The sequence below is a fragment of the Hylaeus anthracinus genome, unplaced genomic scaffold, assembly GCF_026225885.1.
Source record: "Hylaeus anthracinus isolate JK02 unplaced genomic scaffold, UHH_iyHylAnth1.0_haploid 11978, whole genome shotgun sequence".
Lineage (NCBI taxonomy): Eukaryota > Metazoa > Arthropoda > Insecta > Hymenoptera > Colletidae > Hylaeus > Hylaeus anthracinus.
In genome coordinates, this window is record NW_026534326.1 from 3,560,041 (window position 1) to 3,579,940 (window position 19,900).

The window sequence follows — 19,900 nt, forward strand, 5'->3', positions numbered from 1 at the left end:
TTTTCCCTTATTGTTAATAATGTATATTTATCGTTTTCACGTATAGTTATTTAATATAAATAGGATTATCAATTCTTTATAACAGTGGCGCCATCTGTAATGAAATACCCAAGTTTTTAGTAAAAATAGTTCCCAAAGAGTCTACTAGGTGACGCCACTGACTAAAGATAATTATTGCTAAATTAAATAGCTATTAATAAAAATGATGAATTTTATATATCTAATACATCGTATCACCGTATTAATTATGCATTCATAACTAAATAATGAAGAATTTCTTAAAATCTATCCGTGGCGCCATCCAACGGCGAAAGTTGATAGCATTTTCACTAGAAACTTTTGCGCCTCACCACAGGTGGCGCCACTGGTATTAAACCCCCGCTCACTGAGCAGTAATATTTCTAAATATTCCCATTGTACAAATAAATATATAAAATATCCATAAAATATATACACTTTCCTCCAACTTTACCCATTTCTAATCAAATATTTACAATTATCCCAAACTATACTACACGAGAATGTTTCTATTCACATAAAATCACCAAATTCACGTCTTCTAACTCTCTCTTCTCTCAATCTTTTAAACTAACATTTACATAAACAATTATTATTAATTCTTCCAACTTTCTCTTCCTCTTCCAATTCTTTTAATTCACAGATATATACTCCACGTTCTCAACCAGAATTCCTTCAAATCATATTATTTTACGCTCATGGTTGATTAAAATTACTCTTTGAACTTCTTGTACATGCGTTATCACATACATAAAGTAGTCACTCAAGTCTGATAAGTACATACACGAATATTATTGTGTTCTGTATTTGTATCCCGTCCAATTTGAGCCTCTTTAATTAAACTTATTACTGTAACTATAGCGAAACTCTTCAATTCGTTTATTTTGATCTGCAAACACAATGAAAGGAATTATAGCGAAGTTCACTTTTGTAGTTCTTATAAATTCAAATAAAGCTAAAATGTAAAATTATAATACATACACTGAAACTCCTAGACAAGTAATAGGTATGCAATAATGTTCATGATATGGGGTAAGTATCATAGGAGCATTTCACTGTACGCACTCATTTGTAAGTTAAACTAACTTAATTGTTAAAAATATAATTCATAACAAATCCTTAAGGCTCTTTAGCATATGTACAATTTAATTTTAACTTACATATGAGCATATACAGTATATACCATATATCTATATATTATAAACTAGTGTTTACGATGCATGGGAATAATAATTCTCATTAAATTTTCATCATCGAACGTAGAATTTAGATTTGGTTACTGCGAATAGATGGAAACACCAATTTATAAAAATCCCAAGTACATTGTAATCGATGCGTAGAATACATTCTTATAAGAATCATACCCAAACATTTTATTTTACGGATAGACAATAATTATCGTAAACTTGTATCGTCTTCTTAATTCAGTAAAACTGTAGAACATGGCAACGAATTAAAAAAGGAAAATGAAAGTCGGCGTAATAGACAGACAACAAAAAGGGTAAAGAAACAAATAATTATAAATATGAAAACATTACAAAAGTAACTCACTAAAACTGAGCGACAGAATTAAGTTCCTGGAAAGATTCTACGCAAGATTAATCGCTGTTGGCACTTGTAAATCATTGTATAAATAATATAGTTGTCTTTCAACTGTATGTCCGAAACATTTCCATTCGATAACAATTATATAAAATCAAATCTACTTTCTCTCGTTGAATTTGTATCAAAAATTTTGAGCACGTAGGAGTGGTATATGCAATATGTACATCGTAGGAGACTGGTTTACACCCGGAGTGGAATTTGTAGATGCCTAGAGTCCTCGATTCTGTAATTACAAACAATATGAGCATGTAACAATTTCTGTATTCATTTTGTAAGCATTTACAAGCTTGCATATAGTTTATGGAAGGATTATATGAATTTTTAGTTTTTTAGCCAACGCAGAACATATAACAAATGTTATCAAATATTGTAAATGTTTCCTACAATTGATTCAGTTTTGCTTTTTACTATATTATATGGTGAAATATTATCTTTAGATGCAGAAATACAGAGACATTATTGGACATCATCTTTTTTTCTACCAGTTGGAACAATTTTCATTCTTGCCCTGATATTTCTTTTAATGGTAACGCTCTAATGCCAATTTCTGTATACAATAAGTTCCATGTATGCAACATTTACATCGGAATATACATTTAAATCGTTTCAGGTTTTATTCAAAAGATGCCCACAAATGATTGCAGCGATTGTTGTGTCTATTCTTGGTATAACTATTATATTCGCTGCATTAGTATCCGTCAGCCATAAACCAATTTATGTTTAATACGATATTATGCAAAACATGATGTAGCATTTCATCTTTTCCATCATCACTGGTCCAATAACTATTGTAACGATGACTATGGAAACTTCCACATAATTTCTATAAATATACATTACTTACAGCTAGCGCTTCTTATTTGATTTTATCTTAATCATGTCCTCCGATACCCTCATTACTTTCTGCATGTAGACGTCCAGTGCTTCTTGCAACTTTTTATAGCTCTGAAATCAGTATTAACTTCTTTTATCAACACATTCACACTACTTTATCACAATATTTCATAATAACAAAAATTTGATACCTCAGTAAAAATGTTATTGTTTGCGCTGGCTTCATTCAGTTCATACAAAAGTACTTCCAGCGTATTGAATGGTAGCCAAACTGCTGGGGCAACGGATGTCAAACATGATTCTAGACCGAAATGCTCTTTGCCATCACCTAAGACTGCATTGATGTATTCGACTGCCAAATCGCCAGCTTCTAATATCCTGCCAGTGTTCAGCATGAGACGGAGCAGCTCTGCTGCATTTCTTTTCTACGGTACATGAGAAATCATTTCGAGTTATGAGTACGATAGCCATTTTTCTTAAGATTAATCACATAAATTATGGCACAGAAATACAAGTTAACTTACTTTGTATGACATTAATAACCACTGAGGTATGAACGCTCCCTCCTGAAGCAATTTTCTGGCGACCGCTTTGTGCAGTTCGCTAGCGTTCTCTTTCTCGTGTTTCAACGTTAAATACTCCAGCAGTCTCCAAGCGGTATTACTGATATTCGTATTGAACAATCCAATGTCGAATATGTCGTTTTGGATGAGCCAGTCCCAAGCATTACGGTCTTCCCTTCGACTTAACCTTACACACTGCGAAGTGAGACTCTCAAGCACAGAGCTTTTGTTGATGTTGAACTGGTCGCACAGATGCAACGCTGTCGTGTATAAACCAATGGTTGACGAGATAATGATAAGCTCTGAGGGGCCAGCGTGCGCGATCACGTGTAATTCCGAATTTATCTTCGATATCTTCAATCTAGCGTCCACCACGTAGTATTCCTTCTTAATGTCGCGCAATTCAAGAACTTCCACCTGCTTCTTTATTTTGCAGAGGCTTCTTATCTGCGGATCATGATAACACAGGTCCTCTGGACAGTTTTCATCGATGACAGGTCTAACGATCCACCTGTACTTGTCCGACACAAGGTACAGAGCATTGATACATGCTAACAAACAGTGAGCTTGTCTTAACACAATGGGAAGAGATTGCAATTCCTGGCTGAGACGCATAGCTTGCTCGTACATCACAGAAGCAGCTGAAAGAGAGAATCACATCAGTTGATCGTATCAATAATTCCTAATCGTTGACTTTGTAGTGTGTCAAAGTGGTACCTTTACGCATGTTTCCTTTATTTATGTGAAAACTGTACAAGAAATTATAGTAATTGTTCCCAGTGAGATCCATGCTCCTAGCTCTGCCTTCCACTATTCTCTCAAGGTCTTCGTACATGTCAACATAAGGGAATAAAATCAAGTCTATCAGCTTCTTCCTTTCGAACAGGGTCACTACTAACTGTCTCAAGCAATCCACTCTACGCGCAGCATCAGGATTAGAGTTCAGACAGTTGTACGCTTTAGTGTGGTGACCCAGGTTCAAGTGTTGCGTAAACACTATCGAATGAAGAGTGGGTAAATTTGGATCGTTCTTGTCAGCCATCAATATAGCTGTCTCAGCGAGTTCTATGATACAATCAGCAGCATTGTATTCTTCGAAGAGCTTGATGACTTTCAGATAATACTGAATCAATGGATTGCTATCAGATGGTGCGTTGGACTTGAGTAAAGTATCAATTAGAAATGGGTCGGTCAAGATCCCTCCGGAAGCTCTGAGGAAATGATCACAAGCTTTTTGTGCTTCACCCATTACTAATAGTGCAACTGCTAAAATAAATTTCCTCGATGCACTGTTCCATTCGCACCATGTGTTTAAAAGTCGCACGTACTCTTGTACGACCAAGAATTGGCAACTGGATAACAGCCATTCTGGAAAAATAAAGTTGCCAGACCTTGGCCATCTGTTAGATTGTTAAAGAAATGTTTGATGATAACAATTGTACAAAGAAATGAATATTTGTTTAGAGTGAATATTTTGTGTGGTATACTTAGGAAAGTATGCACCAATTCCTGTATAATTTAAATATCGAGCCATGTATTATATACCCTTGGTTTAAGTTCAATAAATAAAATTATATTTTTATGAGCTATGAACTGGTTAGTTCTGAATTCAAACTCTAGTCGAATCTTTTTTTTGCACTGAGACAACAGGAGGATGTAGGTTAAGACGAATATTGCTGGAATAAAGAACACAGCAAACAGAGTACACAATTTGATTCTGACTTGTCGAAGACTTAGCAAATGCTGGGAATAAAGTAGAAAACTCTTTCGATACCCTCAAAGTATCAATGGTATACATTACATTATATATCTCGGGTCAGAAATGTTTTGCAAAAGGATACATAAGTTGTGCGATGAGGGTGACATGTGTCAGCATTCCATAATGCCAAGGTATCAAGGTAGTCGCGTCCAGATTCGTGTGGACCATCAAATTATGAGCATGCTTGGCTCCGTTAGACTGTATAAACAATTCTAACGACGATACAGGTCGATGTTGCCTGAGTCCCAGGGTTGTTCTCGAATCAACGAGGTTCAGCAACGTTAGGCGTTGAATACTGGAGTCTCTGAAAGTGTTCGTAATAAATTGAAACTATTAAACGTAGAGACACGTAAGAAAAGAGAATTGGGCTTACAGTAGTGATTGGGCAGGCGTTGGCAACACAGTGGACTCGCATATCCACGTTACAACGTAATAAGCTTGCGTTAGCACCACAGTTCTAGGCGCCAAGGACGATTTTATGGAATGTAACGACCTCGAATCGAACAACTCTGGTCGCAGGAGTATCATTTGTTGGAGAATTAACAGGTTCCTGCAGATCGAAAACCTCAATTGTGTTATCTGAGCCACGCTTTTTGATATCGCAGAGATTCCCAGCTGGCTACCGAAGAAGTGTTTGATGTTGAGCAACATCTTCGAAGCATCATGGTTTTCGTTGAGTCGCAATTTGTTCGGCTGACCCAGGTCATAGGTCAGCGCTTCCAACAGCATTGCCATGGCACTGGACACGTCCCTAATGTTTGACAATTTGTGACAACTAGGGTGATTGGTGACAAAGTTGCTAATAGGCTCCTCCGACTCCAACATCAACTTCGACAGCAGTTCCTCTATTATGATATCTGGACTCTTTAAATTGTACAACTCTTTCTTTATCGTACTTTTCGTTTCCTCTGATAACTGTTCCTCCAGTAACACTAACACTGACATCAGTGTGATGAGATCTTGGCAAATGTCTTCGTCTTGGGACAGAACAGGGGTAGTTTTGAATCGAGACATGTAGGACTTCTCATTGCAGAACATTAAATACTCCAAAGCCTCCATCGGTCTCAAAAGCGAGAATGATGATTTCTTTAATAGAACCACTCCGTAGACACTTGGCAGTAACAACAAGCCTACGGGTCTGGTACTGTTGGCATGATACTGTATTACGCAGGAATAAAACTTTGCCCAGCAGCGATTGGCAATTTCCAAGTAATCTTCATCCATCAGCTCGTAATTCATTACTTCAGCTTGTATTTCAGCTTCCACTGCCAAGCACACGCGTTCTTTTAATTCAGTTGCAGAGAGACTTTTGTCCTTTCTACATTTTCTGTGGGCATTTTTCTTGGGTCTGCTGTAAATATTCAATGCCTTAGTGATGTCGGCTAATGAAAACTGGCCCGGATGGAAAATGTAGTTGATGTATGCTCGTCTTGGGTTGGTGTCAGGATCGCTGAGGATGTAATCTCTGTCTGGTGTTTGTTCCAGAACCGTTGTTTCCCATTCGGAATTCACCCGTCCTCCACTTAAGGATAGTTGTGCATGGGTTACTTCTACGGTGTCCATATCGGTGGTCCTCCATACTGCCCACAATCGAGTAGTTGTGAAAGAAAAGTCAACCAAATGTTGCTGGAAGCATTGGTAAGTATATAAATTGTATGAAATTAATATAAATTAGTAGCATAATATGTAATATAGGTAGTACATAATATTAAATATAATTTATAACGACTAACTAAATTGAACAAAGGGTCCAAATCTTGATCAATATATATTGACAGCCAATTATGGACTTTAAAAGGTTCAACAAAGACTCTTTTTCTTTGTTTAATCATATTTTACCAGAATTTAATATTAAATCGACATCGAGAATTTTAAAGCCTGATTTTTCTCCAATATTTAAAAGAATCACTTACATCTGGTGCAAATCTTGTACATAATCTAGCAAACTTAAATATTCCATTATCTTGTTCTGGTTTCAAAATGGTGAACTCGCATCTGGTATTGAACTTTAAAAACGTCCCCAAATACAATTCGTTATCAAGTCCTACTGCTTTTCTCAACACGTGGCCTTGTGCACCCTGAGATGCTATACGATTGTCGATAGCTGCATCAGTCACAGCGATACATTGAGCTCTGTTGCAGGACCACATGCGAATGTTGCCTTCTCGACAGAAGGCAAAGAGATACGTATCGTTCCCACAACTGTGTATCACCATGGACATGGCTACGTGAGCTTCAGAATTGCGGCCTCTGAAAGCAGTCGCTATCCCACTGAGGAACCTTGGCACAATCGAGTCTTGCTTTAATTCACTGGTGTGCACCAGACTGGTCTTGACGTCTAATCTCAAGAGAAGTATGGTTCCTGAGTTGTAAGCAAGAGCGAACAGTGCTTCCTGCGGTGAGATGAACCACGATGCAGCTGCGTGGGGCATTGGAGAGTCTGCGCAAAGGTAGAAATAGTTTGAATATATAACAAGTTTCTTATTTAAAATACTGTTTACTTACTCGTAGTTCCTGCACTTGTGATTACATGAAACATGTGAGATTCTTCTTTTGTTTTCTTCTTATTCTGCACTGACGCATCATTGAATATCGAATATTCCTTCAGAGAGAGTTATCGATAATTGTTGTGTTTACTGTATTTAACTATGTTTACTACTGTTATATTTTCAACAATTACTCACATTTTTGTAAATTCTTTCAGGATGAGGAAACGATAACTTATGAATGCTAGACACTGTCACTATCAATACGATGACAGAATTGGCCGTTTCGTGGATAGAAATCCCATCCAAAATTGGCGTGTCTGTGAACTTGTATCTTACTCTACAATTGGCTAAATCGATGTCCAAGCTGTGCTCGACTAATTCGAGCACATCATGGGAGATGCGCCAGTAAATGAAGCGATTGCGTGTGAAATACTTCGAGCTATCCTTGTAGGAGTATCCACCGGTTCTTTCTGGCACTTTTATGTCTTCCAACGTACTCTGACTTCCTCCTGCGAAGTGATGCAGATTGTAGTTATTGTAAATTATTGCAAATTATTGTAAAAAGTACAGTGGAGGACATATAGTTAAAAACAGGTAACAAAATTAAGTTTTATTATAGCGATATTAGCAGATATTGTTTATGTTGTTTGTATTTCAATTCGGCAGTGTACAATTGCAGCATTCTTAAGTAACCGTCTGCTACAAAACTGTTACGTTTAAAGAAAACATTTACACAGTATTTAAATTCTCAATACAAACAAAACCACTAGTGGTAATGTAAACATCGGAGTCCAAATTTCTTAAAGATATAATATTGATATTGTTCTATGAGTTCTTTGGAAATACAAGTCTCTATGAAGTCTCAAAGTTAAAATATGGAATGTTTCTGTGTTCTTAACTATGTAGCCTTCACTGTACCACGAGGTTAGGAACTCTTTCCTGAAAGTTCAACAATTTAGCATTTGAAAAGTGTACAGTTGTGAGCGTGAAACGTTCGTTGTAAACAATAAAAAAGGTTTAATTGTAGTATTTTTCGAATAAGACTTTCGTTTATCCGGCTAACGGGTATAGGTTATGTTAGCTCACCTGTGTTCAAAGTGATTTCGTTCCATTTCTCTGGCAGTGTTTGGTCGGGCACGATTTCTCTGTACCCCAATGGAAATTCTTCCATGTTCCACTTTGTTTTTCAACGATCCTTATGTCAATTTAACATTTAAATCACATCACAATGCCGCTCGAAAATTTAGCGGGTACCGAACGTTGGTGTCACGCTTCGCGCTTTGGCGCCCTCTGTAGTTTGTTTGTATGGTAAATAGTGTGTTATAGGTTAGGATGCACTGTGATTCATGAAGGTTATGCGCAATCGCGATAAACGAATGATGCGCATGCGCAAACGGCCCGTTAGCCATCTTACGTTGCTCTTTTAAAGCAGGAAGTTTAAATAGAACTATAATTATAAATACAAGGTGTCCCAAAAATGTTGGAGATCCTTGAAAGAGGTGGTTCAAGAGGTGATTTGAAACAACTTTTTCCTTAGCGAAAATTTTGTCCGAGGCTTCCTTGAGGAGATATTAAGGGAAAACGTCGACATATCAGAACGCGAGGCGGCCGCGCTTCCCAACCAATCAGAGCGCGAGTATGCCAATGGAGCCCGCTGATTGGTCGGTGTTTTCCCTTAATATCTCTTCAATGAAGCTTCGGACGACATTTTCACTAAGGAAAAAGTTGTTTCAAATCATCTCCCGAACCACCCCTTTCAAGGGTTTACAACATTTTTGGGACACCCTGTATAGTTATGAGTGACCCAGGCTTCATTTTTGAATTATTAACGAGTAACCACCCGACCAATCACAAGGTCCGATTACCGCGCGCTCAGCCGCTCGCTAATCGGGCGCTGTGATTGGTCGGTGTTTTTCGTTAATAATTGAAAAATGAAGCCTCCATCAACATTTTTGCAAAGGAAATTGTTGTTCAGAATCGTCTCAGCTACCCCTCATTTCCGCTCCGTACATTAATTCTGGGGCACCCTGTATGTTTGAAAATGAACTTTTACAATTTCAACACTTTAAATATCTAATTTTTTGTTACCTTTTGTAATCTACCAATGATTGCAATGTATCTATGACTTTGAATTAGAACCGACCACACGTCGTTTCCTATAGCTACGATCCTTTTTTATTTTTTTTATTTTTTTTTAGCGTGGGTGAAATGCATTACGCACACGGTCCTGCCCGCTTAGCACAGGTTTCTCACTGCACGTGCGCGAACGGCAGCCATTATTGATATCGCAGCGCGCATGCGCAGAATCCGGCATCACAGCGCAGATTCGAATCATTTATACTCACGATGATCTATCATTCGCAAAGCACGCTTAAATTAATGATCAGAGAAGATAAATGTCTCTAAAAAAATTTTAACAAACAAAAATACTAATTTAACGTGCTTGGCAAGCATAAAAGTTAGAATGTACAGATTGTGATGCAAAACGTAACCTAAAATAAACAACTTGTTTATCAATTTATTTACTAATCTGTACAATAAATTTGTATAGTAAAGAATTTAGAAAGATATGAATAAGAAAATCGTCACTGCGTTTTATCTGATACTGAACATATTCTTTTCGATAGTAATTGTTCTGTTGAATAAATGGCTCTATGTCCACACAGGCTTCCCAAACATTACGTTGTCCATGATACATTTTATCATGACTTTCGTGGGACTAATAATCTGCGAGAGATTCGATGTCTTTTCAATAAAAGATATAGCGATCAAAGATATGATGTTGATCGCTATGACGTTCTGTGGATTCGTTGTACTCACTAATTTGAGTTTGGCGCATAACACTGTGGGAACTTATCAAGTAGCGAAGATGTTGACCACCCCATGCGTAGTAATAATGCAGATGGTGTTCTATAAGAAGCACTTTAGTATGCTTGTCAAGTTGACATTGATCCCTATTATATTGGGCGTAGTAATTAATTTTTACTATGATATACAGTTCAATATTATTGGAACTATATATGCAACACTGGGAGTGCTCGTAACGTCTTTGTACCAAGTGGTATAGTAGTTTTACATAATAAATCTTTTCCAAAGTATTTGATGCAGGATAATCGATACATCGCTCTATTACTTTCGTATTTACATTGTTCTTATATGTCTAGATGGTAAATATAAAGCAGAGAGAATTTCAAATGGATCCGATGCAATTGTTGTATTACCAAGCACCTCTGTCTGCCATTATGTTGTTCTTTATCGTGCCATTTCTAGAACCCATGGAGCAAACATTCGCACATAGTTGGTCTCTGATAGATATTGTATGTTAATTTATAGGAGTATCGATCAAGTAGAAAGTTAAATAATCATGTATGTTTTATTGTCAGCTTATGGTTGTGCTATCAGGCGTAATAGCATTTTTCGTCAACTTAACTTCCTATTGGATAATAGGAAAAACTTCTCCACTGACGTATCCTTTTGATAAATTCTTTGAATTCAAAAAATACTTTGTTGTTTCCTATTTATTAATTAGTTATAACATGGTTGGACATTCCAAATTCTGCCTGCTGCTTCAAGGTGGATCTTTAATGTTCCACGAAACATTAGCCATTAATCAAGTGATCGGTATCACTCTGACCCTGACTGGAATTATTTTATACGCTCATGTTAAAGTAAGTTTCAGTTTCAGATTTGTACAAACTCTTGGTGTTATAGAAACATGGAAAATATTTTCATCGATACATTTTCATTTCTAGATGAGGGATGCTCGGACTGCGATACCATCCTACAAAGAGAAGGAAAGGAAGCCGCTGCATAAAGTATAGTTTTGTATGACAATTTATATTAAATAATAAAAGAAGAAGCGATGGAAGTATTTTGGTTCTTGAAGGATTCTTTTATTATTTGATATTTCAAATTCATCCAAGTTCTTTTGGAAGAATCAATGTGAAGATCGACAGAAATAGTTTTGTAAAACAGTTTGTATTGTATAATTAAAAAGGAAACGATGTTATTTCATTTTGTACATTGAATAATTCTTTAACTATAGTATATTTAAAATTCATTTCTTTTGGGAAGATTGGGGAAGATTTGGGGAAGAGCTAATAACAAAAATAGTTTCATGAAATGATTTATAATAAATCTCTGATTTGTCGTTCCTTTAAAAATTTTGTATAAATAAAAGAACTGAAAGCAAAATAGGGGGTCGAAGAAGCACACCTAGGGCTGTTCGCAGGGTACATTCAAGAAGTAAATTGTTAAGAAGTAAATATTTTTAAATTATAGAGCATGGAGCTCAAATATTTTCCCAGGCGCATCGGACCCCGATAATATATGCTTTCGAAACTCCTTATATACAAACTGCGAGTAGCTTCGAGAACTTTCGAGAAAGATTACAACCCATGAGACATCTGGCGTTGAAAAAACGAATCAAAATGACTGTGAATTCCACAAAACCTAGAATAACGCTTTTCTCTCAAATTCCTCATTTTTCCACTTAATACAACATTTTCTATAAACATTTCAATTGTTTTACTCTTTATACATTCACGGAATATTTTTCTATTTACTGGCAAGCGTAATTTGTAGTAATAAAAGAGAAATCATCTTTGGAGCATTTGAATTTCCCGCGTTGAGTAGTTTGAACTCGACCAATCAGAGCCGTTCTTGCGCGTCCGCTTGGAACCAATCGGAACGATCCGCGTTACCATGACAACGCGTCGCTATGGAGGGCGCGACTGTTGTATTAATCAAACAGGTATCTATATTACAACGTGATCTTGAATTAACTGAAACGTTTCGTTACAATTTATTAACATGAAGATCGAGGAAGTAAAGAGCACTGCTAAGACTCAGAGAATTTCAGCTCACACCCATATCAAGGGCCTTGGCCTCGACGAAAATGGAGTGGCGATACAGGCTGCAGCAGGCCTCGTTGGTCAAGAAATGGCTCGAGAGGTTAGGATACATATTACCCCAAACAGTCCTTTTTCCCCTAAACATTACTCTTGTAATACATTCAACAATTTGTAGTTACGCTCCGCAATGAGAATTTCAAATCCATCAACTAATATTCAATCCACCAAGAAGTCTACTTATTATCATGGTAATGAGTCAATTAAACTATAATATGAAACATTGTAGGCTGCTGGAGTAGTGGTCGACATGATAAAGTCCAAGAAGATGGCTGGCAGAGCTGTGCTGTTAGCTGGTCCACCAGGCACAGGCAAAACTGCAATCGCGCTTGCCATCGCTCAGGAGTTAGGCAACAAAGTACCCTTCTGCCCCATGGTAGGCTCGGAAGTCTACAGTTCAGAAATAAAGAAGACCGAAGTACTCATGGAGAACTTCAGACGAGCCATTGGTCTGAGAATCAAAGAGACTAAAGAAGTGTACGAAGGAGAGGTGACGGAATTGACTCCGGTTGAGACTGAGAATCCAATGGGTGGATATGGAAAGACGGTGTCTCATGTTGTCATCGGTCTTAAGACTGCTAAGGGCACGAAGCAGCTGAAGTTAGATCCTGCCATATACGAGTCTCTGCAAAAGGAAAAGGTGGAGACTGGAGATGTGATCTACATAGAAGCGAACAATGGTGCTGTGAAACGGCAGGGCAGAAGCGATAACTTTGCTACAGAGTTTGATCTGGAAGCAGAGGAGTACGTCCCTTTGCCTAAGGGTGATGTGCATAAGAAGAAGGAAGTGATCCAGGATGTAACGTTACATGATTTGGATGTTGCGAATGCCAAGCCACAGGGTGGTCAAGATATCATGTCCATGATGGGTCAGTTAATGAAACCTAAGAAGACAGAAATTACAGGTAACATCGCTGTGGAAATATTGAAGTATTTTTTTAATTTTATACAATGCGAACTGTCTAAAATATTGATTTGTTGTAGATAAGTTGCGCAAGGAAATAAACAAAGTAGTAAATAAGTACATCGACCAAGGAATCGCAGAGTTGGTACCAGGAGTTTTGTTTATAGACGAAGTGCATATGTTGGACATTGAAACATTCACCTATCTTCATCGTGCATTGGAAAGTGCAATTGCTCCCATAGTTATTTTTGCTACGAATAGAGGACGTTGTGTGATTAGGGGAACAGAAGACATTGCCTCTCCTCATGGAATACCCCTGGATCTTTTGGACAGATTACTTATCATACGGACACTTCCATACTCGAGAACAGAAATAGAACAAATAATTAAATTGAGAGCTGTTACGGAAGGATTGCAAATCGAAGACGAAGCTTTGGCCACCCTTGGTGAACTAGGAACAAAAACAACCCTTAGATACGTTGTACAGCTCTTAACTCCTGCTGCATTAACAGCGAAGATAAACGAGAGAACAATTGTTAAAAAGGAAGACGTGAAGGAAGTAGGATCACTTTTCTTGGATGCCAAGTCGTCTGCTAAGATTCTTACGCAGAATAAAGATAAGTTCATGAAATAGACACATTTGATTGATTGTTACTTAGAAAAGTATGTATCAATTCCTGTATAATTTAAACATCGAGCCATGTATTATATACCCTTGGTTTAGTTTAAGTTTGATAAATAAAATGATATTTTTATGAACTGTAAACTCGTTAGTTCTGAATCCAGACTCTAGTCGAATCTTGTTTATTACAATAATGGGTTGTGAAACTGAGTTGCAAGCACTGTGCATAATACAAAAGACGTCAATGAAATACAAACGCAATATTTCAATAGATGTTATTGTTTCAAAACAATAAGACACCTCCGGCAACTTTCTTCCTACTTTTTTATATTATTGAAATTTGTTCACCTATCCATGCTATGTATATAATTTATAATCTATCTCTCCTACTAAAATGCAAATAAAACACGTGCAAAGGTACTTTCCCAATATTGTCTAAGATATTTTATAAGTTAGGGTTACAAAAGTTCAAGCTGTAATCAAGAGTTGTGACATCATCGAACGATAGGTCTTGGGGTATAAAATCTCCCTCCACTTCAATACGTTCCTTAGTTTTCCAGAATCTAAGTAATTACAGAGTTTAATTCTAGCATTAAGAGTGTAGTTATAATTATATATGAATTTCTAAATATCGCATGTGATATAATTGGTGCTTGGTACTTGGAATTTGCAATCGATCATGTTACACATTTTGGAAATAGCAAAGTGTTCGAGATTGTTAAACAAACACAGTGTGATCCGTGGATTAACATCAAGCAATGTACGGATGGAAAGTATTGAGAAGCTTCTTCTACGAAAGGATGAGTTTCAAATTAGGCATATCGGACCGAGAGAACAAGAACAATTGGAAATGTTAAAAACTGTTGGCTATAAGGTAATGATTCTGTACTTATCAAAGACAACAAGTTATAAATTAGTCACAGTATTTATAATTTTATAGAGCTTGGATGAAATGACGAAAGCAGCAATTCCAGCAAAGATTCTTTACAAAGGGGAATTGGAAATCGAAGAACCAGTTAGTAAGTAAAATAATAAGTTAGATAAAATAAATTATATATATATTATAATAAAATTATAAATTTATGTGAAACATTTGTGCGAATACAAACGTTTAGAACACGTTGAAGCAGTTGAAAGAAGAGAATCGTGTGGAAAACGTGACGAGTCACGAGACTTTTGATAAGAAACATGTGAGCAATGATAACCTTTCGATACTGAGCTATCATGTTTCGATAAAAACATTTTTGATACATCGTTAGAATTATTTTGCTTACGAAACGTATTTTGAATCTCGAAATCTCGTATTGAAATATTTAAACAAAACAAACGTTTCATCGACAACAACATTTTTACCATATAGCGTAAATAAGTTGACCTTTTGTTATTCATTAAGTGTATCTTGTGTCAGAGGTCTTTCTCGTGCATTCAGATAGGTATTCACGTGATTTACAAAGTAGAAACCCGAGATCATGGTCCTATTTATTGTCGACTTATTTCATTTCATACTTTTTTTCAATGATTATATATATAAAAAAAAAAAATATTTCTGAGAAGAATATATACAAATATTTCATACTTTTTTTCAATGATTACATGTGATACTTATTTTATTTCAGCGGAGTATGAATTATTGAAGAGAATCACAAATATTTCTGAGAAGAATGATGTATGGCGTTCCTACATTGGCATGGGCTATCATAATTGCTGCGTTCCTCATACTATTTTGAGAAACATATTCGAAAATCCAGGATGGTGAGATACACCGGACCATAATTTTCAAAAGATTTAAGATGATCGTAGAAGTTAATCAAGTTTCATTATAGGACAACGCAATATACACCGTACCAGCCAGAGATTTCTCAAGGCAGGCTGGAAGGTTTACTGAATTACCAAACAATGATATGCGATTTAACTGGAATGGAAGTAGCAAATGCGTCCCTTCTAGACGAAGGCACAGCAGCTGCCGAAGCCCTGGCTCTAGCTTACAGAAAAAACAAAAGAAAAAAGCTGTTTGTGTCTGACAAAGTTCATCCTCAAACGATCAGCGTGATTGCTACACGTGCCAGTTCTCTGGGCCTCCAAATGGAAATTGGTGATGTTTTTCAAATTGACACTGGTGCGAAGGATATTGCTGGAGTTCTTGCACAGTATCCGGATACCACTGGATCTATTTACTGTTTCGAGGACTTTGTGAAGAGGGTGCATGAGGATGGTGTACGTCAACCTTAGACAAATTTATATAAAATAATATATTTGAAACACCTGTTATTTAAAATAAATAGGTGCATCGAATAACATTATTTATTCCCAAACAAATGAAATTAAAAAAGTTGAAGTGAGACTTTTATTCCAGACGCTAGTCTGTGCAGCTACCGACTTATTGGCACTGGCAATACTACGACCACCGAGCGAATTTGGAGTCGACATATGCGTTGGCACGAGTCAACGTTTCGGTGTACCGCTTGGATACGGAGGACCTCACGCTGGATTCTTCGCGTGCAGGGAAAAACTGGTGCGCCTGATGCCTGGCAGAATGATCGGTGTCACGAAGGACTCGAACGGTCAGGATGCTTATCGTTTAGCCCTCCAAACGCGTGAGCAACACATCAGACGCGATAAAGCCACTAGCAACATTTGTACTGCGCAAGCATTGCTGGCTAACATGTCTGCAATGTATGTGGTGTACCATGGATCTGATGGAATAAAGAACATAGCGAACAGAGTACACAACCTGACTCTGATTCTTGCGAAAGGCTTAGAGGATGCTGGGAATAAAGTAGAGAACCAATACTTCTTTGATACCATCAAAGTAGTGCCTATGGTGCCTATAAAAAGTATAAAGGAAAATGCAGCTGCACTTAAGATAAACTTCAGGTAACCGGTCACTGAATGTCTGAATGCTTTCGCAGTGAATATTCTTGAGGTAATTAGTTGTGGTTTTCGCAGTTGATAAAATGCTAGTGACTTCTTCAGGTACTACAATGATGGGGTTGGTATATCTCTGGATGAGACCACTACAGTTCAGGATGTGAATGATATTTACAAGGTATTTTGTGCTGAAACAACAGTCGAGGATGTATGTCGGGACGAATCTTGCATGGATAAAAGCCTAAATAAGTCCCAATTTGCTCGCACCACATCATTTTTGCAGCATCCTGTGTTCAACAGTCATCGGTCTGAAACAAGGATAGTCCGATACATGAAATCTTTAGAAAATAAAGATGTGTCTCTTGTGCACAGTATGATACCACTGGTAAATTCTTTGTATAAATTGGTTTTAATTGTTAAACGCAATTAGTTACTAAATTACATTTATAATTATGTCAACAGGGATCCTGTACGATGAAACTGAATTCCACAACAGAGATGATGCCTTGCAGCTTACCAGGTTTCACAGACATCCATCCTTTTGTTCCTATCGAGCAAGCCAAAGGGTACCAACAGTTGTTCGCAGAACTGGAGAGGGATCTGTGTGCCATAACTGGCTACGACAACATAAGTTTCCAACCGAATAGTGGAGCTCAAGGAGAGTATGCTGGGTTGAGAGCTATACAATGCTACCATGAGTCCAATGGAAACAAGCATCGGCAAGTCTGCTTGATCCCTATCTCAGCTCATGGTACGAACCCTGCTTCTGCTCAGATGGCTGGCATGCAAGTGAAACCTATCCTGGTGCGGAAAGACGGTTCTGTAGACATTGCGCATTTAACAGAGATGATTGACAAACACAGAGAAACGTTGTCTTGTTTGATGATAACCTACCCATCTACGAATGGTGTGTTCGAAGAGACCATTGGTGACATTTGCTTCATGGTTCATCAGGCTGGGGGTCAGGTGTACTTAGACGGAGCTAATATGAATGCTCAGGTTGGACTGTGTCGTCCAGGTGATTATGGCAGTGATGTATCACACTTGAATTTACACAAGACATTTTGCATTCCTCATGGAGGTGGAGGACCAGGAATGGGACCCATCGGAGTGTAAGTAGTGTTGGTGTAAATAGGAAAAATACAGTAATAGTAATACAGTAATAAGTGCACTTTATAATAAAACTAATATACAGCGTGAGTCACCGAAGATTTGTAAATAAAATTTCGAAGAGATGTTTTAGAAAAAAGATGTTTGGTTAGAACTAGATCATACTAATGTTTTCTTAAATGGAACTTAAATGGGATATTCTCAATATTGTAACATTGTAGCTAATGAGAAGACGAATTCAGAGGTGTAGAATAAGGTGACCTTCAGGTGATCTTGGAGAGAAGTTATTATTAAGAAATCTAGGAGAGTCAAACCTGAAGTATCTTTGTTATTTTTAATGATATTGAAAATTTGTTTGGACAGAAACTCTTCAGTTTCTAGGGGACAATATTGCCATATGCAGAAAAAGTATCTTAAGGTTATATTTAGCAAAATTTCAAGGTCATCAATATTTTTTTTTAATGAAATGGAGTATTATTTTTAACATAGTAGCATTGTAGCTAATGAAAAGACTTTGGTTTTTTAACAGTCACTCTTCTCAACCTTATTATACACCTTTGAATTCGCTTTTCCATCAGCTACAATATTAAAAATACCCTGGTCCATGAGAAAAACTAGAAACCGTAGAGTTTCTGTCGAAACAATTTTTCCATGCCATTCAAATTAACAGAGATATTTTAGGTTAAATGGCAGGTGATTATTATATTATTTTATTTGCAGTAAAGGACATCTCGCCCCTTTTCTTCCATCTCATCCTGTAATTAACTGCGCCACCAATGGCATCAACAATGTGAAACAATCTGGCGCAGTGTCAGCTGCCCCCTTTGGTTCGTCAGCCATTTTACCAATTTCCTGGGCCTACATCAAGATGATGGGCCCAAAAGGGTTGAGGAAGGCCACTCAGGTCGCTATTCTCAACGCCAACTACATGAGCAAGAGATTAGAGAAGTTTTACAAGACTCTGTACAAAGGAAAGACTGGGTTGGTAGCCCACGAGTTCATCTTGGACGTGAGAGATTTCAAGAAAACAGCCAATGTTGAGGCTGCAGACATAGCAAAGAGGTTGATGGACTATGGTTTCCATGCTCCTACGATGAGCTGGCCTGTGGCAGGCACGTTAATGATAGAACCGACTGAATCTGAGGACAAGGGGGAATTGGATAGATTCTGCAACGCTCTTATTTGTAAGATTACTATGTTCCTTATCGAATAATAATTTCAAATAGTTTGTATTTTATTTTGTAGCTGTGAGAAATTAGTGATGTTGAAGCTTGAAAGTTAGATATTCTTCTTATCGAATAATCATTTTAAACAATTTAAATAATCTAAAACATTAATCTAAATAATTTGTATTTTGTTTTGTAGCTGTAAGGCAAGAAATTAGCGATATCGAAACTGGAAAGTTAGATATTGCAAAGAATCCATTAAAAATGGCGCCCCACACTCAAGAACAAGTGATTTCGAGTACTTGGGATCGACCTTATTCGCGAGAATTAGCAGCATTTCCTTCAGTAAGTATTTTAAGCACTTTCAGTCGATGCTAGTAACAAATAGTAACGGTAATTAGAATAAAAATTAGAATATGCTTGTTATATTAAATTAAATTGTTTCAGTCGTTCGTGAGAGGAAACAAGATTTGGCCAAGCGTTGGCCGAATAGACGACATATACGGCGATAAGAATTTGTTCTGCACTTGTCCTCGCATCCTACCGGACCAACAATAAAAACCTCGTGATTATTCATCCTGTACAGTTAGTTATAATCGAACTATTTAAATATTTATTATATTTTTGTACAAACATGTTATTTATATAAAATATTATACTTTCACAAGCAGACGCGATATAACAAAGTCGTCGACCTCGTGTTTCTCCTGTTGTCGCGTTTATCCATTCAGAAACATCGCTGACTATAACTTCTAGCGAGCACGCGTGTATGTGTACGAATGTGTATGTGATCCTCTCAAATATTGAACAAAGACGCGCTCTACAAATTTTCTGTCGATCTTCCATCAAATTGGAAAATGGTTGAAATTTTAATTAAAATTTCAGTGAATATGGTTACAAGATGAAAAAAGAGATTCATAATTTATTTGTACGAATTAACTGTCGATTTTCCATCGAGTTCTGGTATAATACAGATTAGGTAAAATATCAGATTAATAAAATATGATCAGGTAAAATACAATCAGACAGAGAAAAAGAGACATCGTTGAACC

The 19,900-nt window shown here is 37.0% G+C and overlaps 5 protein-coding genes across 5 annotated transcripts; 4 read left to right on the forward strand and 1 right to left on the reverse strand.

The window, feature by feature from the left end:
• Positions 1-882: 882 nt before the first annotated feature.
• LOC128896677 (nuclear pore complex protein Nup160 homolog) lies at positions 883-8,556 on the reverse strand. The gene is made up of 11 exons (XM_054160036.1): positions 8,355-8,556; positions 7,464-7,777; positions 7,285-7,381; positions 6,693-7,219; positions 5,153-6,405; positions 4,862-5,083; positions 3,738-4,420; positions 2,982-3,661; positions 2,649-2,882; positions 2,468-2,568; positions 883-1,846 (listed from the first exon to the last, which is right to left on the reverse strand). The coding sequence occupies exons 1-10, from the start codon at positions 8,437-8,439 to the stop codon at positions 2,470-2,472; spliced, it is 4,194 nt and encodes a 1,397-aa protein (XP_054016011.1). The 5' UTR covers positions 8,440-8,556; the 3' UTR covers positions 883-1,846; positions 2,468-2,469.
• LOC128896989 (uncharacterized) lies at positions 1,046-2,461 on the forward strand. Its single transcript, XM_054160605.1, is given in 5 exon segments — positions 1,046-1,050; positions 1,766-1,837; positions 1,839-1,867; positions 2,061-2,149; positions 2,234-2,461. Coding segments are annotated over 5 exon segments (309 nt in total). The 3' UTR covers positions 2,348-2,461.
• Positions 8,557-8,942: 386 nt separating the features above from the next.
• On the forward strand, positions 8,943-11,140 carry LOC128897003 (solute carrier family 35 member E3-like). The gene is made up of 5 exons (XM_054160621.1): positions 8,943-10,329; positions 10,433-10,585; positions 10,652-10,734; positions 10,798-10,936; positions 11,021-11,140. The coding sequence occupies exons 1-5, from the start codon at positions 9,838-9,840 to the stop codon at positions 11,087-11,089; spliced, it is 936 nt and encodes a 311-aa protein (XP_054016596.1). The 5' UTR covers positions 8,943-9,837; the 3' UTR covers positions 11,090-11,140.
• Positions 11,141-11,996: 856 nt separating this feature from the next.
• Positions 11,997-13,848, forward strand: LOC128897039 (ruvB-like 1). Its single transcript, XM_054160682.1, has 3 exons — positions 11,997-12,221; positions 12,408-13,083; positions 13,163-13,848. Exons 1-3 carry the CDS (start codon positions 12,081-12,083, stop codon positions 13,714-13,716), a joined length of 1,371 nt encoding a protein of 456 aa, XP_054016657.1. The 5' UTR covers positions 11,997-12,080; the 3' UTR covers positions 13,717-13,848.
• A 404-nt stretch (positions 13,849-14,252) lies between these two features.
• On the forward strand, positions 14,253-19,520 carry LOC128897038 (glycine dehydrogenase (decarboxylating), mitochondrial). Its single transcript, XM_054160680.1, has 10 exons — positions 14,253-14,578; positions 14,645-14,723; positions 15,321-15,456; positions 15,528-15,918; positions 16,058-16,578; positions 16,678-16,957; positions 17,035-17,684; positions 18,403-18,866; positions 19,048-19,193; positions 19,296-19,520. The coding sequence occupies exons 1-10, from the start codon at positions 14,384-14,386 to the stop codon at positions 19,404-19,406; spliced, it is 2,973 nt and encodes a 990-aa protein (XP_054016655.1). The 5' UTR covers positions 14,253-14,383; the 3' UTR covers positions 19,407-19,520.
• The last annotated feature ends 380 nt before the right edge of the window (positions 19,521-19,900 follow it).

What these genes read in the sequence shown, in the direction of transcription:
- LOC128896677 (XM_054160036.1), bottom strand. Translation starts at nt 8,439, where the DNA reads ATGGAAGAATTTCCATTGGGGTACAGAGAAATCGTGCCCGACCAAACA. An exon ending in CGAAATCACTTTGAACACAG is followed by an intron (nt 7,778 to 8,354) that starts GTGAGCTAACAT and finishes ATCACTTCGCAG; the next exon opens with GAGGAAGTCAGAGTACGTTG. An exon ending in GGTTATTAATGTCATACAAA is followed by an intron (nt 2,883 to 2,981) that starts GTAAGTTAACTT and finishes CATGTACCGTAG; the next exon opens with AAAAGAAATGCAGCAGAGCT.
- LOC128897003 (XM_054160621.1), top strand. Translation starts at nt 9,838, where the DNA reads ATGAATAAGAAAATCGTCACTGCGTTTTATCTGATACTGAACATATTC. An exon ending in TAACGTCTTTGTACCAAGTG is followed by an intron (nt 10,330 to 10,432) that starts GTATAGTAGTTT and finishes TTATATGTCTAG; the next exon opens with ATGGTAAATATAAAGCAGAG. An exon ending in GTTGGTCTCTGATAGATATT is followed by an intron (nt 10,586 to 10,651) that starts GTATGTTAATTT and finishes TTTTATTGTCAG; the next exon opens with CTTATGGTTGTGCTATCAGG.
- LOC128897039 (XM_054160682.1), top strand. Translation starts at nt 12,081, where the DNA reads ATGAAGATCGAGGAAGTAAAGAGCACTGCTAAGACTCAGAGAATTTCA. An exon ending in GTCAAGAAATGGCTCGAGAG is followed by an intron (nt 12,222 to 12,407) that starts GTTAGGATACAT and finishes GAAACATTGTAG; the next exon opens with GCTGCTGGAGTAGTGGTCGA. An exon ending in TAAGAAGACAGAAATTACAG is followed by an intron (nt 13,084 to 13,162) that starts GTAACATCGCTG and finishes GATTTGTTGTAG; the next exon opens with ATAAGTTGCGCAAGGAAATA.
- LOC128897038 (XM_054160680.1), top strand. Translation starts at nt 14,384, where the DNA reads ATGTTACACATTTTGGAAATAGCAAAGTGTTCGAGATTGTTAAACAAA. An exon ending in TGCACAGTATGATACCACTG is followed by an intron (nt 16,958 to 17,034) that starts GTAAATTCTTTG and finishes TTATGTCAACAG; the next exon opens with GGATCCTGTACGATGAAACT. An exon ending in AATTAGCAGCATTTCCTTCA is followed by an intron (nt 19,194 to 19,295) that starts GTAAGTATTTTA and finishes AAATTGTTTCAG; the next exon opens with TCGTTCGTGAGAGGAAACAA.